Source organism: Nanorana parkeri, unplaced genomic scaffold (assembly GCF_000935625.1).
Source record: "Nanorana parkeri isolate BGI_ZX_2015 unplaced genomic scaffold, ASM93562v1 scaffold3, whole genome shotgun sequence".
NCBI classification, from domain to species: domain Eukaryota; kingdom Metazoa; phylum Chordata; class Amphibia; order Anura; family Dicroglossidae; genus Nanorana; species Nanorana parkeri.
Window position 1 is genome coordinate 4,342,860 of NW_017306271.1, and position 18,078 is coordinate 4,360,937.

At 42.0% G+C, this 18,078-nt stretch overlaps 1 protein-coding gene across 1 annotated transcript in view; it reads left to right on the plus strand.

The window, feature by feature from the left end:
* BAIAP2L1 (BAI1 associated protein 2 like 1) overlaps nt 1-18,078 on the plus strand; it is a 112,297-nt gene that overhangs the window by 53,960 nt on the left and 40,259 nt on the right. Inside the window, exon 3 of the mRNA XM_018572145.1 lies at nt 476-562. Within this exon, the coding sequence (XP_018427647.1) occupies nt 476-562 (87 nt within the window). The remainder of the gene's footprint in view (nt 1-475; nt 563-18,078) is intronic.

An 18,078-nucleotide genomic window follows, 5' to 3' on the forward strand; every position in this document is an offset into this window, starting at 1 on the left:
ACAGGAAGTATGAATTTGTGAATATGATTACAGATGTTGGGGGCACTATCAGCAGACACTGTACTTTTGCCCTGAATATAACTTCATAGAGAGGAAAAAAGGTGCAGCTAGTATACTTTCTGCCCATTGGATGGGGACTTACATGTGCCAGCTTGTTTAGTTACATTTTCTAGGATGTATTCCTCACTCTAACTGGCTAAAAGCTAATACTGTAGTTCATGAATTCAAGAAGACCTATTTTCTCTGCCTTATGAAACTGTTTTAAATCCTGCTAGTATAATTCATGGAAATGATATTAGTATCTCATAATCTCCTTTACATCAAATGTCAGTATATAGGCATGGAACTGTATACTTGTGATTTAGTGGCTTTGTGCTCCTGTAATGTTTGTAAGAGTATCAGTTTCAAATAGTGATGTAAACAGTTATTATGTCATGTGCATTCTCTGTTTTACTGATTTGTATGTTTCTTCTAGTAATGGTACAAGCTGGAAAAGCTTATTATGATGGACTGACCAAGGTGGGAGAAATGACTACAGTATCACCGGTATCAAAAGAGCTGGGTAAGTTAAGGATGAAACATTATTTTTGTTTGTGTTTGATGGAAAAATAGGCCACTCTGTCTGGATGTTACTGGAGAATCTGTAGCTGCCAGTGTAGCAAATGTTCTCTTAGCAGTTCTCATGCTGAAGGTGTGGCTGGCAGCAAATATATTACATTAAACAATTGGAGAATTCGTATCTCTGTTTGCATAGTTGGTTTGCTTCAGATGTGAGAACAGAATGATTATCAGAAGAGGAAAAAAACACAAATCAAGGTTATATATACAGACATTACCTGGAGGACCACTAAACACCTATCTTTAATCGTACATTGTATACTGTATTTGAGCAACCTCCTGGAGGGGTTGCACAATCATGTCCAACTTTATTTGAGGTTTGGTTCCATGTTTGTCTTGAGGTGAAGTGAAGTCACTGCCCTGGAAACAATATGCAACAGACTCTCCAGACGTAAGCACATTTTATTCCTTAACATGAACATGGATCTTACAGGAAAAAGAAGAGGGCAGGAGCGCAACAGTCTAGTGCCAGTTGTGTGGATGGGAAATGATGAGTACATGAGGATGTGTATATGTGGGGTGGTGAAAGGGGATGTAGAGCACTTGCATGTGATGGGTAGTGTGGTGATGGGACACCTCTGTTGGCGTGGTCGTGGATTCACGTTTTGGGGCTGGAAGGACGTAACAAGGTGTTGTCTTGGTCCTTGTGCGCAATCCCGGTCGAAAACCAATGTGGAAGGAAGACAATGGCAAAAGTTCATAGTTTAGAGTCCAGACTCCATGACCATGCTAACAGAAGTGTCCCATCACCACACCACCTATCACATGTGCTCAACATCCCCTTTCACCACCCCACATATACACATCCTCTTTTACTCATCACTCCCCATCCACACACCTGGCACCAGACTGTTGCGCTCCTGCCCTCTTCTTTTTCCTGTTCAGTCTTACAATTGGACACCCCAGTCCAATCAGTATAGGAGCAGCACACTGGCCACCATTCACTATACCACCCTGGGAGTGCACTAATCAATCAGTCTCATCTGAACTTTCTACATGCATCTTACACCCTTCCTCAGAGGGAATAACTTCACCTGAAAACATAATAGCACTAGGAGCTCTGTGCTCCTCCACACAGGTATATGACTAGTCCTCTTTAAAATGTGAGCCAGCAAGCTCATGGATTAGGTTCTATTATACCAGAAAAGCTATACCCAGTGGTCAACTTCCATCATGCAATTTATTTGCTAAAATGAATGTTTGAACATCTCTCTAAGGGGAAGGCTTCTCACACACCTGATCATGTTTGAAGGCTTTCAGTCCTCTGCTTAGACTGGTGTTGTCTACAAATAGGTCAAGAATAGGCAAATCCAGGGTTGTGGCACCATTTTGATATAAAGTAAAAACTCGTCGGCAAGTAGTATAATAGTTATCTTTGATCGTCTTTCATCTCTGAGAGTCATCAGTGATAGGTTTGCTACTGAACACAGTTGCAGGGCAGTTGAGTATATAGTCACTTGAACTGCTTTGATATCGCTGGCCCTGGACCTACAAATAATCCACTCCTCTGTGTGGCTTACCTCTGCCAGCCTCCATTCACAAAGGATAGTCCTCCATATTTTCAAATTGCTTATTGCATTACACTTTTGTCAGTATCATTTTCATTACATATATTTGGATCACATCCTTAACCACCCATGCCTAAAGTATGTCTGTAGGCATCTGAAGAATGCCTTAAAGTGATATTAAAGTCAAAAGGTTTGTAAGCCATTTCAAATGCTTATTACATCTTGTACAATGGATGGTGCTTCTTGATATTTAAAAGTTTCTGTTTCCTGCAGAATCAGGTGGTGCCCCGAGCACTGTTCCTGACATCTTGTTTTAGGGTCTTTTCCCTTGCAGGGTCCTATGGAGCCACCCTTGTGTGCGCTAGTAAGCTGTGTCTGTCTTCACAGGCACAGCAAGCCAATCCAGTGCTCCGTGCACCTCCCCCCCTCCCTTCTGCAAGCTAGTAGATGGACAGCTCCTGGAGACTGCTCTGTCCCTTGTGATCATGTACTGAACAGGAAGTTTGGGAACTCAGCGCTTAAACAGATGGAGACATAATGACTGTAGATGCTTGGGCAAACATTTTGAGAAATACTTTGCTGATCAATGTACTATATACTGTATTTTTGATCTGGATTCATTATTGAGAAAAACTATTTTGAGCATTTAATACTACTTTAAATTCATGAATTTACTAATTATTACGGATAGATTTGTTAATCCTATCAAGTTCTGGAAGAAAGCCGTGTTTTTGACATTATTGTGAGAAAACTCCACTGTTAACTAGAGGGAAGTTACTTTCAAACAAAGGCAGACACCTTTACAATAGCACAGGGAAGTGTTTGAGATCTGATAGATTCACTCACAAGCAGAACTATTATGTTTGCTATTATAAGTGTTATAGCCCCGGGCACAGTACACTCAGTTTTGAAGCATACAAGGGGCGCGCCTCTTGTACTGAAACAGTAGGTAATACACGTTACGCTTTGGTTCATACATCATTATGTAGGATGGCAGACATGTTGGTGCACAGTTCAATACAAAATTCCTCAGCATGCAGGTCTATTAGGCAGCAATAGTGTCCATCTAATTTCTTTAGAATTACAAAGCAATGATCGAGTTGGATCACACCTTTTTGGTTGTTGTTATTTACAAGTTGTTACAATGGCAATGGAGTCTTTCCAAACACATCCTCACAATGAATGGATTAAGTATTTTCATAAGTGACAATGATGATCAGAGCTGGTAGATTGGAAGGGAAGGAGAGCTCACTGCACTTGTTCTGTCATAGTCATTCATTTTATCCAGAGGATGAGGAGGAAATAAGAAAGAATGCAGACTATGGAATTTTTTTTGTTGCATTTATTACAGAACAGGGAAAATGTGTTACTTTTCTATGCAGATAGGGACTGGTGGGTCAGGCGATCGTTACTGATTTTGGCTAGCCACAGATATGGCCAATCTGCACAAATTGGTGTGTTTGTCTATATTGAGTGTATAAAGCCACAGAGCCTCCTGTAGTGCCTGTTATGTTTTTTGGCAGCAGCTGCAGGTCAGTGGATTTAAACAAAAGGATTACGTTAAGGCTTTCACAATACATTTTCCTTTAGCAGAAATGTGTTTAAAGCAAAAAAGAACAAAGATCATGTTTGTATTGTAAAAGCATATTTCATGGACTTGGCAGGATTTAATGGTCTGACCTGTTTGTTTGCTTTAACCAGTTGACATCCGCGGTGTTAAACCCCCTTCCCATCCAGGCCATTTTTCAGTATTCAGCGCTGCGGTACTTTAACTGACATTTATTCCGTCATGCAGCGCTGTACTGAAATGAATTTTATACCCTTTTTTGGGGACAGATAGAGCTTTCTTTTGGTGGTATTTATTCACCACTGGGGGTTTTATTTTTTTACTATATTAAGGAAAAATTACCGAAATTTAAAAAAAAAAACAGTTTCCCCTATATTAAATGATAAAACATTTATTATTACCCAATTTTTTGGTAAAATATAAAAGATGGGGTCACGTCGGGTAAAAAGACACTAAACATGTCAAGCCTTAAAATTGCGTGCGCGCGCGAAACCTCAAAAAACGATAATACCCAAAATTGGCCCTAGGCGACGCTTTAAAAGCTGTTACCGCTCATCAGTTTAGTGTTATCAGTGATTGATGGCCCTAAAATGATTGCTCTCACTGCGACGTTCGCGGCGATATGTAACATGTGTAGCGCAATTGTAATTTTTGCGCGCTGGGGCACCGGACGCGTATTTACGTTTATAGGCGCGTAAACGTGGGGGTGGGGGAGTTAAACATTTTGGGGGGGTTTTTTCCCCTTTTTTTATATGTGGCTTTTATTTTATTTTATTTTTTTATGTGTTACTTTTCTTTTTTTTTATTTATATTTTTTTTTTTGCACTTATTGTTATTGCTATTATATAGGGGGATAACAACCCGCTATATAATAGCAAAGGCACACTGACAGCGAGCACATATAGGCGATCGGGCTATGGACCCGCCGATCGCCTATATGTGAAACACCCGGTAACGGGTGTGTGCATTTAGCGGGTCTTTTCTGCCCGTGCGTGCCCGCTAGGGGGCGCGCGCGAGCAGAAAAAAATTGCCGTCTGGAGACGGCAACCCGCAGATGCTGCCGTTTTTTTACTACGGGCGGACGGCAAGAGGTTAATCAAAGAAAGGAGTCTGCTGTATTCTCTCAATAGTTCTATTATTTTTTGGGTCTTAAAACACAGGCAGTAGTTTGGTTGTCCGTGCAGATGAGGGAAATTGGGTAGAATTGTAGAAGAGAGGGCCGTTCACATCAATGTGGTGTGCAAATCGCACGATTAACGTATGCTCAGTAGGTGTGTTGCTTTGCTATTCACTTTGCGGACCAAACACGTTGGTCCGCATGGGCCCTAAAAGTTTAATGAATTTTAGCATTAAAGTTGAAATAATAATAATTTCATTCAAGTCACTATGTTTAAAAAATGTGCCTTCGTCTCCAAATAGGCTAAATAGTAGGGATGCATCTAATAATAGTATCGGTGCAGATACGGAGTATTTGGGCGAGTACTCATACTCGCCCAAATGCTCCGATACTTGTCCTGATACCAGAAGATCTCCCTCTGACCAGCAGTGCCGAGGGAGCATGGAGCCGGCTTCCTTTCCAATCAGGAAGCTGGACGGCACGTCATGACCTGCCTCCCGGCTTCATGAGGTGCTTGGTCAGGAAGCCAGGCTGCCTAGCAACCAGTGAAGATGGCTTCCTAGCTTATCAGGAAGCTTGGCGGTGGGTCATGAGGTGCTTGGTCAGGAAGCCAGGCTGCCTTGGCAAGTGAAGCTGGTGTTCTTTCGATTGGAGGAGGAAAGATACTCTCTGCTGGGACTTTATGGAGGTGGGGCAAAGCAGGACTCTACAGTGGGGTGATTTTGAAAGCCTCCAGAGATGTCTGGTTGGGCTCATTCTTTAATTAATTGATTAAAGCCCTTTTAGTGGTATAAATACATATTTAATGATAAGGGTATCATTTTCAATTTGATATTCCTATTTTTTTCACGTGAGTAGGTAATGTAGCTGTCAAGTGCCTCGATCTCCTAAGCTCCTAGACTGGCTTTAAGCAGCTTTGCCATTAATTGACTTCTAGTCAAGCATTAAATACAGACTCTTAGTGTGAGATGGGTGTTTACTTCCTGTAACAGAAATTGAATTCCTTTATTGAGCAGAAGATGATTTCATGGCTACAAAACCAGTATCTCTGGTGATCTGTGCCAAGATATGTGAAAGTAATGAGCCAGGACTGTAAATAATACCCGTAATTCTAAACAATGGATGTTGCTGGTTCAAATATTGCATGTACTTCAAATTACTTCAGACCAAAACATGCCCGTTGACTGTTGCGCCGTGATAAGAGCCATTTTGTTCAGATAAGAGGCCACTGTTCTTTAGGAGGCTATTGTTGTCAAGGGTGCTTACATAATGTGACAGCATGAGCAGGTGGAAGAAGCTGTGATTTTAAAGGGGCTTTAAAAAGTAAAAAGTACTGCACAGGAAGACTGCACTTCTGGTAGTCTGATAAAAGTGAAATGGCTTTCTGTGACCAAAACCACATCGTGCTGAAAAATGCTGAGCAGTTTAAAGTGATCCAGCAGTCGTAGAAGAGTTAATAACTGGGAGAGGAGCAGAGCAAACCTTTATCCTTCTGTTCTGCAGTAGCTGCAATTTTAGATTAAAAGAAAGCTTAGAAATGACAGTGATTCATATTTTGTTATTGGAAGGCAGGACAGATGTTTGTTAAGTATCTCTACATCCCTGAACTAGTACGGGGTCACCTTTTTTTGTGTATGTATACTTTGTATGCCCTCTTAGTTTTTGTTTAATAACCTGTTTCCTTTTTTACAATTTCACACTTGGGTTCACCTTTCTGACCCAGCTTAAACTTTATGGATTGCCAAGTGTGATCTGTATAAACTGATAATGTATGTACAGAGAAGTGCATGTCTGGTGGTGTCGCCCAACCTTGAATATATCTGCTATTTAGGCTCTGTTCGCATATTCTCGTTGCGGTCCCGCATCGCACGTTGCAGTGTTACATGTGTTGCGTTGTCATTATTTTTTTAGTGTTGAATCAGTTTTTATTAAGTTTCATAAAAGAAGATTCAGACAATGCACATAATGGCTCAAACATTAAATCACAGTGTTGGGATACAAAAGAGCGACAGAAAAACCTTCCGTGGTCCCAATACAAGGTCCAGAAAGCACTAACGGCATACAAAATGTCAGCGAAAAATCTCACTGACGGCCTAAGTGGGGGTAACATAGCAGGCCCATGGATCGGCTCCCGCTCCAGGGCTGTTAAACTCAATATAAACATCCTATCTACAGGCTATGTATAAAAGTATCAAAAAGGGACATTATTTTTTAATCGCACCCCTTGGTACCTACCCATCGCATGTGTGTTGTATCGCACCACATCGCATAGTAACCTATTACCATGCAATGTAATTTTAAGTACGTTAAAGTGAATCTGTCATGAGAAAAATACAGGAGATTACATTGCTGAGCCCTTTTTCAATGATAGTTGCCGTGCTGTTTTGCTGGCCCTTTAGCTACTTTGAGTCACTGGTCCAGAGAATGAATACAGATCAGGAAGGTCTAAGGCCAGATCTGCAAAATGTTTTCAGGTTAATGATCCAAATGAGACCAGAAGAGGTCTGCATGACATCCAGCCACCCAGTCAGTATAGGAGCCTTTTCTATTTCCATCATTATGGGTTTGCTTTACTTCTGTGACAACTGAATTAAGAAAACCTGTGAAGTAATTTAAATATAGTTGGGGATTTATTAAAACTGGAGCAGACAGAATCTGGAGCTGTTGCCCATAGTAACCAATCAGATTCTGTTTTCAGTTCAGCTTTGAAAATGAAAGAATGAAGCTTATTGGTTGCCATTGGCCACTGCTCCAGATTCTGTTTGCTCTAGTTTCAATAAATCCCCCTCACAAAATGTTAGGACATATTAGAGGTTAACTTTCAATTTCAATGAAATAAGATGCAAACATATTTTCTGTTTTAGTTTTCAGAAGTGTAAAGATGGATTTGTCTTTTGAATATTATCAGTTCTTAGAATTTCCTGAAAACATACTTTATAGTTGAAAGTTATTTACAAGGCTTTTACATAAACCAGCTTTAGTTTAGTAAGTGCATTCTCCAGCAGCGGGTTCAGCTGCTTTTAGAGCTCCAGTCTTCGAGGACTAATAAGTTATGCTTTAAGTCACATTTATCTACATGTTTTTCATAACTGCCGCCTGTTATTCCTCATAGCAACACTGAAGAATCAAAGTCTAAATCTCAGTGGTTGCTCTGGAATAAAGCAGACATTTCTTTTTGAGACTTGCAGATAAACAAGGCCTTTTGATGGCAAGCCAACCCATAGCTGCCATTGCCTTCCGGGACTTGTAGGTGCCAAGTAACTGGAGCAGTGGAAAGCGCCAAAGTATTTTCTGCGCTGTCACTGTTTACAAGTTTATGTTAATCAAAACAGCCAGATAAGGCCTTTTATTGGGCATTTGGTGATTTAATGTCCTTTCATTGCCATTTCCTTTTATGTTTGCTAAGAGCCATCAGTCAATTCGCAATCCAGATGGTTTAGAGCAGTAGTTCTTGGGCGTAACATACCTCTCTTATTACTCACAAGAGGTGGAAATATCCAAAATTAGAAGCAGTCAATGTGGTGACTTTAACCCTCATGCCAGAGTGACTTGTATGGAAAGACTGGATATTATGGTAACTAAAAGAAAAACGAGTTTAACCTGTTGCGTATTCTCTAGCTTACCTGTAATATACATCATCCTGACTCTGGAAAAACAGGAAGTTCTAATGTGAATCATCCAATTACATATACATATGTGCTCTAATAGCATTTTTCTATCCATTACATTTCTTTACTATTCTCTTTCCTGCTATTTCACCCACTATATTATAGAAAATGTTTCATTCATTTAGACATACTTAGTCTGAAAGTAATTACCTTATGCTGTGGCCTCATGGTGGCCTGGCAATCCTTTGTTACTGATATACACTGTATTGATTTTGTTTATAAACTTCTCAACCACCAGTGCACACTATAGCCCTGTCTTCAGACTCGGCTCCAGAACAGACCAGATTGTTTCCAGGCCCAAAATGCATCCTAATGTATCCCTATGCTATTTCTTGCCTCTGTTCACACCAGCGCAGTCCGTTCCAGACCAGAAAAATACTGCATGTCTCATTTTGTCTGGTCTGGAATGCACTGGAACTGCGTGCAGGTTCACATCATTTTCCACACCAGATCTGGTCTGAAAAATTGTGTGAACCTGCCCTGCGACAGGAAACTATCTCTTCCCAAAGCTCAAGCAGTTATTTTCTTGAGGCCTGACATTCTACAGTATGTGATAGCTTTGGATTTTGGACTACTTGCTAAGTGCTACTTACAAGAGACCTTAAACAGCTAACACGAAGCTCACTTCACTGAGCACCCACTAGGTAGTTGAGATATACACTGTTACCAGTATATATAGTACAGAACATTTTTTGAAAGACATATTTTATGAGTTAGCAGGAAAAAGAAGTTGGAAATGATTGTTAGCATATGTTATATGAATCTGGGACCAGCCTATGGACATTCAAGTATTCATATACTCTGAACAAAAAGTAAATGAACTTTAAAACAAACCCTTTCTTACCTCTGTAGCTGCAGGCACTTTGGAGCAATTTATTCCTAAAGTTCAGAGGTTTGATGTGGTTTTCTCAGCAGCCCAGATCACCCTGCTTCTTCTCCTCAAGAACTGAGGGTTAAAGGAGAACTATGAGGTCAGTGCTTTTCACTCACCTCATAGTTCTAGCTGACCTGAGACAATGAGACTGTCACAGGTCGGCTCAATAGATCGGGAAGTGAGCGTACACTTACTGGCGTTCGCTCACCTCTCGATCCTGTCACAGCTCTCTGCCGTGACGGGGAGGGCTGGATTCCCCCCTCCCCACTCCGATCCGCCAGTGCTGATTGGTGGATCGGACAGGGGAGGGGGCGGGTACAGCTGGCTCTGCCTCTAGATAGGCAGAGCCAGCTGTGAGTCATGCAGCTGGGCGGATCCCGGCACAATTGTCGGGATCCGCTTTAGCTGCGGCGTCTCAGTATACCGCAAGCTACAGCTCGCGGTATACTGAGCCTAGGGTGACGGGACGTCGCTAGTTTGTGTCCTCCTGTTACCCTAAGGAGAGCTATGGGGAAAAGACTTAACCCCATAGTTCTCCTTTAAAGGCTGCCAAGTCACTGCTGGGAGAGGAGAGCAGAGTGAGTTGAGCTGCTGAGTGATAACTACTACAATGCTTTGGCTGTGGACTGGGAGGATGAATTGGTTTACATTATCTATGGCTACAGAGGTCAGTGAGAGCTTGTTTTAAAGCTGACTTCTTGTAAAGAACTTACTACTTCAAGTTCCATTGCCTAGCCACAGATGCACGTAAAACCTGTGTAGGTGACCCAAGGGCAAATTCGTAAAAGATGCCTGTGTTGCAAGACGTATGAATCCTGTCGGTCACCTGTTTCACAATTATATTTGTTCTATGTTGCTAGCATTACTACAGTTGATAGTCTATTGGATAGAAGATTTGTCCCTGTATAATTTTTTGGTGGAAATACAAATTATAAACCCCCATCTATGAATTCACGTTCTGCTGTACAGTTAGCTTTATAATTATTTAGGGTTTTTTCTTTCCATTAAGTGGTTTCATCCACTGGCCTTTGTGTGCCTTTTAGAAAAGCTTCTTAAAATTGTGCTAAACGATCTTGATTTAAATGGATAAATGACCACTTAATGTATATGGGTGGCATCGGCGTAACAATTTTGGAAACAAACAAAATGTTTTAAAGAAAATGGATAGGAGTTAAGAACTTACACATCAAGTTGTGGCTGGGGCCAGTTTAGAGGAGGGCGGCTATATGGAGGTGTGGGATCCGGAGGTGTGTAGCTGGGTAACACTTAGAAGATGGGGTAGAGGGAAACATGTTAGAGAGGCTAATCCTGAATTGCTATATCCCAATAATAAATGCTTGGTTACATGATGTTGGGGATATCGGTTCAGGGGTAGCATTTCTGGAGCAGAAAACCTCCTTTAGCAGCCAGGGGAGTGACTGCTCCAGTATAGAGGGGAGCAGGATCATAGGCAATAAAAGGCAGATAATGGTGTTAGGGGACTTGATCATCAGGAGGGTAGACAGGGTAATGTGTCACAAAGACCTTGATCTCCGACTAGTATGTTGTTTACCGGGCGCTCAGGTTCGGCACATTGCTGATCAGATGGAGGGGCTAAGGAGGACCCAGCGGTAATGGTACACATCGGTACCAATGATAACGTTAAAGGAGAACTATGGGGTTAGGGCTTTTCCCCATAGTTCTCCTTAGGGTAACAGGAGGACACAAACTAGCGTCCTCCCGTCACCCTAAGCTCAGTATACCGATCCGCCCAGCTGCGTGAGTGACAGGTGGCTCTGCCTATCTAGAGGCAGAGCCAGCTGTACCCGCCCCCTCCCCTGTCCGTTCCGCCAGTCAGCGCTGGAGGGGAGGGGGGAATCCAGCCGGTATCGTCCAGGATCGAGAGGTGAGCGAACGCCGGTATGTGTTCGCTCACTTCCCGATCTACTGAGCTGACCTGTGACAGTCTCATTGTCACAGGTCGGCTAGAACTATGAGGTGAGTGAAAAGCACTCACCTCATAGTTCTCCTTTAAAGGAAGATGGAGCGTCCTCAAAAAAGATTTTTAAAAATTAGGTAACACGCTTAAGAAGAGGACCTCCAGGGTCATATTCTCTGAAATACTGCCAGTGCCATGAGCCACACCAGAAACACAGGGAGAGCTAAGAGAGCGAAACAAGTGGCTTAACAACCCGTGTAAACATGATGGGTTTGAGTTCATGGAGAACTTGGCCAACCAGAGTCAGTTACTGGCTCTACAGCAGGGGTGGACTGCACCTAAATGGGGAGGGTGCAGCTCTGTTGGGGGAGAAAATGGTAAGGTTGGAGGAAAGCTTAAACTAGGATCTGGAGGAGAGATCACAAAAGACCTTGCCAGTCAACAAGCAAAGACCAAAGAATGTACAGAGCACAGAGGAGAGGGAAAGGGGAGTAACAGGAGTGAAAAGGGGTACCAAAACAAACATAAGGAAATGTAAATTACTGGAGTCCAAAAATGATAATAAGCTGTTATCAGGCCAATAGGGACTAAAAATAATAATAATGATAATAAACTAATGGGCACCAAAAACTGATCTATCACATCTTCTGCTTCAGTCCACTGGATTCAGTCGGTACCAGGATTCCCTAGGGCATTATAGCCCAAGGCAGTTCCAGAGTGCATGCATCAACTTTGTACTTCGAATTTCAGTAATTTAACTGCTTGAAGACCAGGTGTTTAGATCCCCTACCTGGCCAGGCCATTTTTCAGTGTTCAGTGCTGCGGTACTTTGACTGACATTTATTCTGTCACGCAACGCTGTACTGAAATGAATTTTATACCATTTTTTGGGGACAGATAGAGCTTTCTTTTGGTGGTATTTAATCACCACTGCGGGTTTTATTTTTTACTATATTCAGGAGAAATTAACATAGTTCTCCTTTTAAAGTGAAGGCTGTGGTGGTTGTGGGCAAGCCTTGAGGTACATGTGTGACATTCAACATCAGCGGAGATGTAGGTTGTTGTGGAGCTTATGGCAGCTCAAGTGAGGTGGAGGGAATTCCTAGGAGATTTGTAGGATTTCACTTGTCCTTTTATTTCAGGTTTTTGTATTTTGTTATGTTTTTATACTAGTATGTGTGTTTCTGCGTAGGACTGTAATCTCTCTTTATATCTCCTTTTCTCTCTCTGAGGCAGTAAGGAACCTACAATTGGTACAGTAAGGGAGTACTTGGCCTGCACATTCACACAACTTGATCTGTGTTCCCAGAAGATCAGGCTATATGGAGAGTTGAAGCAGTTGGGCTGACCTATGTTTTCCTGCAATGCATCTCAGGGATGAATGTTTAGTTTCAACAGTAGAATAACTTTATCAAGTTAGAACAAGGTTTGAAATTCTGATCTTACTGTATGGTCATCACAAGTTTGTAAATAGTTGCTGTGGGTTACCTGTCCCTCTGATGTGCCACTGGGGGGACCCCCTAAATATCTAATGGAGAGGCTAACTTTCTCAAAGTTCTTACTTGCAAAAGCTGAGGCATGCCCGCCCCACATGATAAATCTAGGCACTGCTTTGTGGGAAGGGTAGGTGGCGTATCTTATATTCCCACATCTGGAAATTAAAGCTGAACTTTAGGTATAAGAAACAGATTAATACAGCTCTGGGATCATTTAAGAAGTTTTTCTAATTCACACAGAATAAATACCTAAATTTTCCTTGGTGTCAGGCTTTTGCAGTCTTTGTACGGCAGGGCTGGAGTGTGACAAAAAGCAGCACAAGGTGCCAGTAAGTTTATGTGCTGAAATGAGAATGCTGATAGGAAGAGAATGCAGAATCATAGAGAGATGAGCCTATCACTGTTCTGCTTTTTCTTTTCACTGTCCAGTCACAGGCTAGGACAGGTGAGGAAGTGGGTTGAATGATGGTGTCCATCATATTGCGCACATCTAGTCCAGGAAAAAAGTAATGCGGGGGAAATCTCTGGATTGGTTATTTTATATTTTAATGGGCTAATCATTCTATCTTATTTTTGGCTAGAGTTCTGCTTCAAACTTTTCAGAGGTCTACAGTGATATTTGTGAAGCCTTAGATTACCAGTAAATGTAAGCTCACGCACCTTATTATGGTGCCAAGTATACAGAATTACTATTTACTTCCAGAACAATTCTTGAGTACAGATTTGGTTTAAATGATGAAGAAACCTTGGGGTGTCTGTCTGTAGTAGAATTAGAGCATTTCCACACACCAACATCTGAGCTTATTCTGGAAACTAGATTTTTGGAGACCCATGCATTCTTTTCCACTCTCTTTCCTCAATATGTGGAACAGTGATAACTTACAATTAACCATGGCCACTTAAGCGTGAAAACACAATTTCATTGTCTTGCTCAGTAAGGATGAAGGGCAACCTTGAAGGAAGACTGTTGTTAAGCAGAGTTTTGATTGGTCGCTTGTTGTTCTCTGGGTAAGTTTTTCTTTCATGATGCTTTTGTCAGATGTTTTTCAATCATTTTCAGATTATGCGGAATTGCATTAAAAGCAGTGTTGACAGAGTAACAGTGAGCATTCCAATAACTGTGCCTTAGTAGAGGAAGTATAGTATATGTTCAGAGTAGGGGTGTTCAGATACCAAGTACAGATACTTTTCCAGCTCCAAGACTAGACTAGAGAAAAACTCAAACGTAATTTTTGAGGAGCATACGGAGCACCTGGGATTTGTGCATCCCTGTTTTAATGTATGATTTGTTTTATATATATATATATATATAAACTAGGTGTATGGACGCAGAGTTGGTGGTCTGCAAGTACAATATACCCAGTGGTGTATTCTGGTTTGGGGCTGCCATAGGCAAGACAAAACTCGGCGCGCCCCCCACACACACACACAATAAATTTACCTCACCCGACTGTGGTCTCAGGTGGGCTCTGCAGGGTTTGTGGTGGGCTTTGCAGGCTGCAGAGCCCCCTATGGATTCTGCAAAGCCCACCACAGATCCTGCAAAGCCCCCACAGATCCTGCAGGATCTCAGGAAGGCTCTGCAGGATCTGTGGTGGGCTTTGCAGGCTGCAGAGCACACTACGGATCCTGCAAAGCCCCCTACTGATCCTGCAGAGCCAACCAAAGGGTATTGCACAGCACACCTGAGACTCTTTGGTGGGCTGTGCAGAAGCTATGCTGGGCTCTGCCAGCACAGTCCTCTTAACTTGCACGGCCTGACCTCTTTGAAACACGCCCTCCTTGTCCTCGGCGCCCGACTGGACGGCCTCCTCATCCTCTGTGTCCAAAACGGCCTCCTTGTCATCTTCGCTGCCCAACTGGAGCTCCGGCGACACCTCCTCCGTCGGTGTCTCTGCCCCCTGCCTCCTCCATCTTCGCCCCCCGCTTCTTCCGTCTCTACGGCCACTCGACAAATTTTCTTCTCTCATGGGGGCCGCTTGCCAAATATAAAATAAAATTTACCTGTATCCGGTATGGCACTACATACACCAATATACACACAATAAGGCCCCATTCCTGCATCAGAAACTTGCATTTTACTGCAGCAGAAATCCCTAATCTGGTGTTTACACACGGTAGCCATGACCCATTCAATGTAATGATCAGGTGACAGCAGCTCCATGTAAACGCCTGCACACCGCATGTAATGATATATGATATGATTACATGCGGTTAGATTACATGCGGTTAGAAAACACTCTCCCTGGATGCACAATCATTGCGTCCAGGGAGAGTGATTGATTCCTAACCGAATGTAAACATATCACGTAGCATTACATGCGGTGTGCAGGCGTTTACATGCAACTGCTGTCCCCTGATCATTAACTTAGGTGACAGCTGCCACTTGTAAAGGCCAATTTAGGGATTTCTGCTGCATGAAAACGCAAGTTCCTGACGCAGAAATCCCTAATTGCACCTAAAATAAAGGTGTGAATGTAGCCTAATACACTTCTTTTTCTAAAACAATACAGACTAATGATTTCAGGACTGTGGAGCAACAGGGCCCAGTCGCAGCTGCAACCGCTGCCACCCTGGTAGTTCTCGTGAAAATGCCAAGTATCTGCACTGGTATCTGAACATGCCTAGTTCAGAGAGCACATATTTGGAGTTATTATTGCAGTGCTTACACAGAAGGAAATCTTTGCGTAAGGAAATATTTAGATAGCCATCCCTAACTTCCGTTTTTGAAAATGCTAAAGTACCTGGTTGGCTTGCACATGCAATAACTTCAATACTTTGAGTCACTGACCTGGGACAAGCATGCCAGTCAGGCATTCTGACTTCTTTGGCTACATGCTCATACCAGATCATTGACTGAGAAAGTATATAACCCATAGACAGTCAATCTACTAGCATTTTAGATAAGTCCGCAATGGCAGCCTATATGTTTCTCTCAGTTAAGGTTTCCTTTATTTTTTTATGTGACTTTCACATTCACTTAGATATCACCATGTAAAAGTAGCAGCAGGTCCTCCCATCACAAACTACTTGCAGAAAACCACATGGGGCAGATATATGACCATTCACCATGTACAAAGAGAGAGAGCATCAGTGACTTGTCTATTACAGGAAGCTCCTGCACAGTGGCACCACAGGTTCCATGCTGAACTACACTACAGTACAGATGCGGAAGATGTGCAAACACACATGGCTTTTGTATTTCTGCAGTATTTGATTAACTCAGAATTCAGCTCTAAGTAGCTGTGAGTGTGCAGGCATAGAATGGATCTGGCATGTTGTGAAGAAATGGCACACATTCACATACTAACTTTATACTTTTCACTTTTTTTTTTTCTAACAACCAAAGCCCTTTTGCCAAGGCTCTGTTCACACATAGGCGCATCGAATATGCGCGTTTCGTGACGTGCGTTTTTACTGCGATTCGCGGTAAGACAAACGCGCGTTTCCGAGGGATACTTGGCTGTATCCCAATGGAAACGCAAGACAAAAACGCTGCAAATAAGCTCATGTACCTTTTCAGGCGTAGGCCGTTTTGTAGCGCGTTCAGACGGGCTGAAATACGGCAAGGTGTGAACCACACCCATAAAAAACAATGGGGATTTTCATGTTTGAGCGTTTTGTAGAGCGTTCGTAGAGCGTTGAACGCGCTACAAAATGTACAGGTGTGAACCAGGCCTTAAAGTCTTAACCCCTTCATGACTGAGGCCCTTTTTTCAATTTTTGCACCCATGTTATATTCCACATTTTAGGCCTGAAAATGACGTAAAACCCCCCAACATTATATATTTTCTGAATGCCAAGACCCTATAGAATAAAATGGTGGTAGTTGAAAATTTTTATGTTGCGCAATATTAGCGCAACTCCTTATTAAACCCCAAAATTTAGTGACAAATTTAATTAAATGCCCCAAAACACAACAAATTACCCATTTTTTTAATGAAATATAAAAGATGAGGTTACAACGAGTAAAACAGCAAAAGTCGCCGGGAGTCTGTTTAAACAGCCCCGATGCTGGCGACGTACACTGTACGTCGTCAGTCACGAAGGGGTTAATATAGACAAGCAGTAGGCACTTACATAACCACATCTAGTAGCCAGAGCACAGTGTATTGGTAGCTTTGAAATGGATTTTGCAACAAGCACAAATTTAACCAGTTGAACACAACTGAAGATATACAGTTACAATGCACTGTTATAAGTCTATAGCCAACAACCGCATTCAAAATATCAACCGTATCAGCCATTTCCTCAACCTGTTCAGGCCTTTGTTAGTCAAGCACCCGTCTCTACAGGTTTCATGCATTATGCGCTTGTCTGTAGTAAAAGTCGTTTTGTGTCAGGGCTTAACCATTCTTCTCCACAATCTGGAGGTGTGCTCAGACTTTTGATAGCAGCTTAACATCCTTCAGCAGGTTGTATTATGTGTTTAATTAATGCTGTTGTAAAGGGCAAGAGTTATTTTTAGGTAGCTTAAAGGTAGTAAGTAGAAACAGTTGCCCGAGCTTTCCATTCTTTATAGCTATACCTTAATAACTTAGGATACAGTCAGATCTTCAGGTTTTATGGAACTGTGTTATAGATGGAAAAACATGCTGGAATTCTTCAACAGATGCTAATGCAAGGGCACCGAAATATGTATGGGTGTGAATGTGACGCTGTGACCTGTTTGTGTTCCGTTGCCAGCGCTACTTTTTTTTCCAGCGCAACGTAACAAATGGAACAAAAACTGATGTAATCACAAAGGAACAGTAAAAAAAAAAAAATACAAAGATGTTTGTCCACTCAAGCCGAGGTAATTAAAATGGAGATTGGACAAAAAGAGAAAAAAAATAGAACGGAGGTCAATAGGGGTTGAAATTGCAAGTCAACTGACCCTCCGTTGACTTGCGATTTCCTTCCAGTTTTGGTGTGAACTGCTTTATAAATTGTCCCCTAAATGTGAAAAATGCCTTTCTCTGCATTAAACATAATGTAGGAAGTTCATTTTTAAGGGAAGTGTAGCTTTAACATTCAAAGGGATTACCTAAGTCTACTGCACTAAAGTTCCCTGACTTTCATACAGGGTGTGTATATGTGTGCTCTGTGTCCATAGCTACCAAATAACAAGATACTGCTAGGCAATTACAAGTCATTGTGAATCAGAAAGTATAATAGTTCAGGCTGTCCTTTACATTTTCAGCCTTTTAGCGTGAAGCAGCTGAAATGGCAATTTGTTTGTTTAGCTCTTGTTGTCTTTCGTAATAGAAGGAACAAATGGGTCAAAAACAAACAGTAAAAAAAAAAAATCTGTTTACCATTTCAGTCCAGGA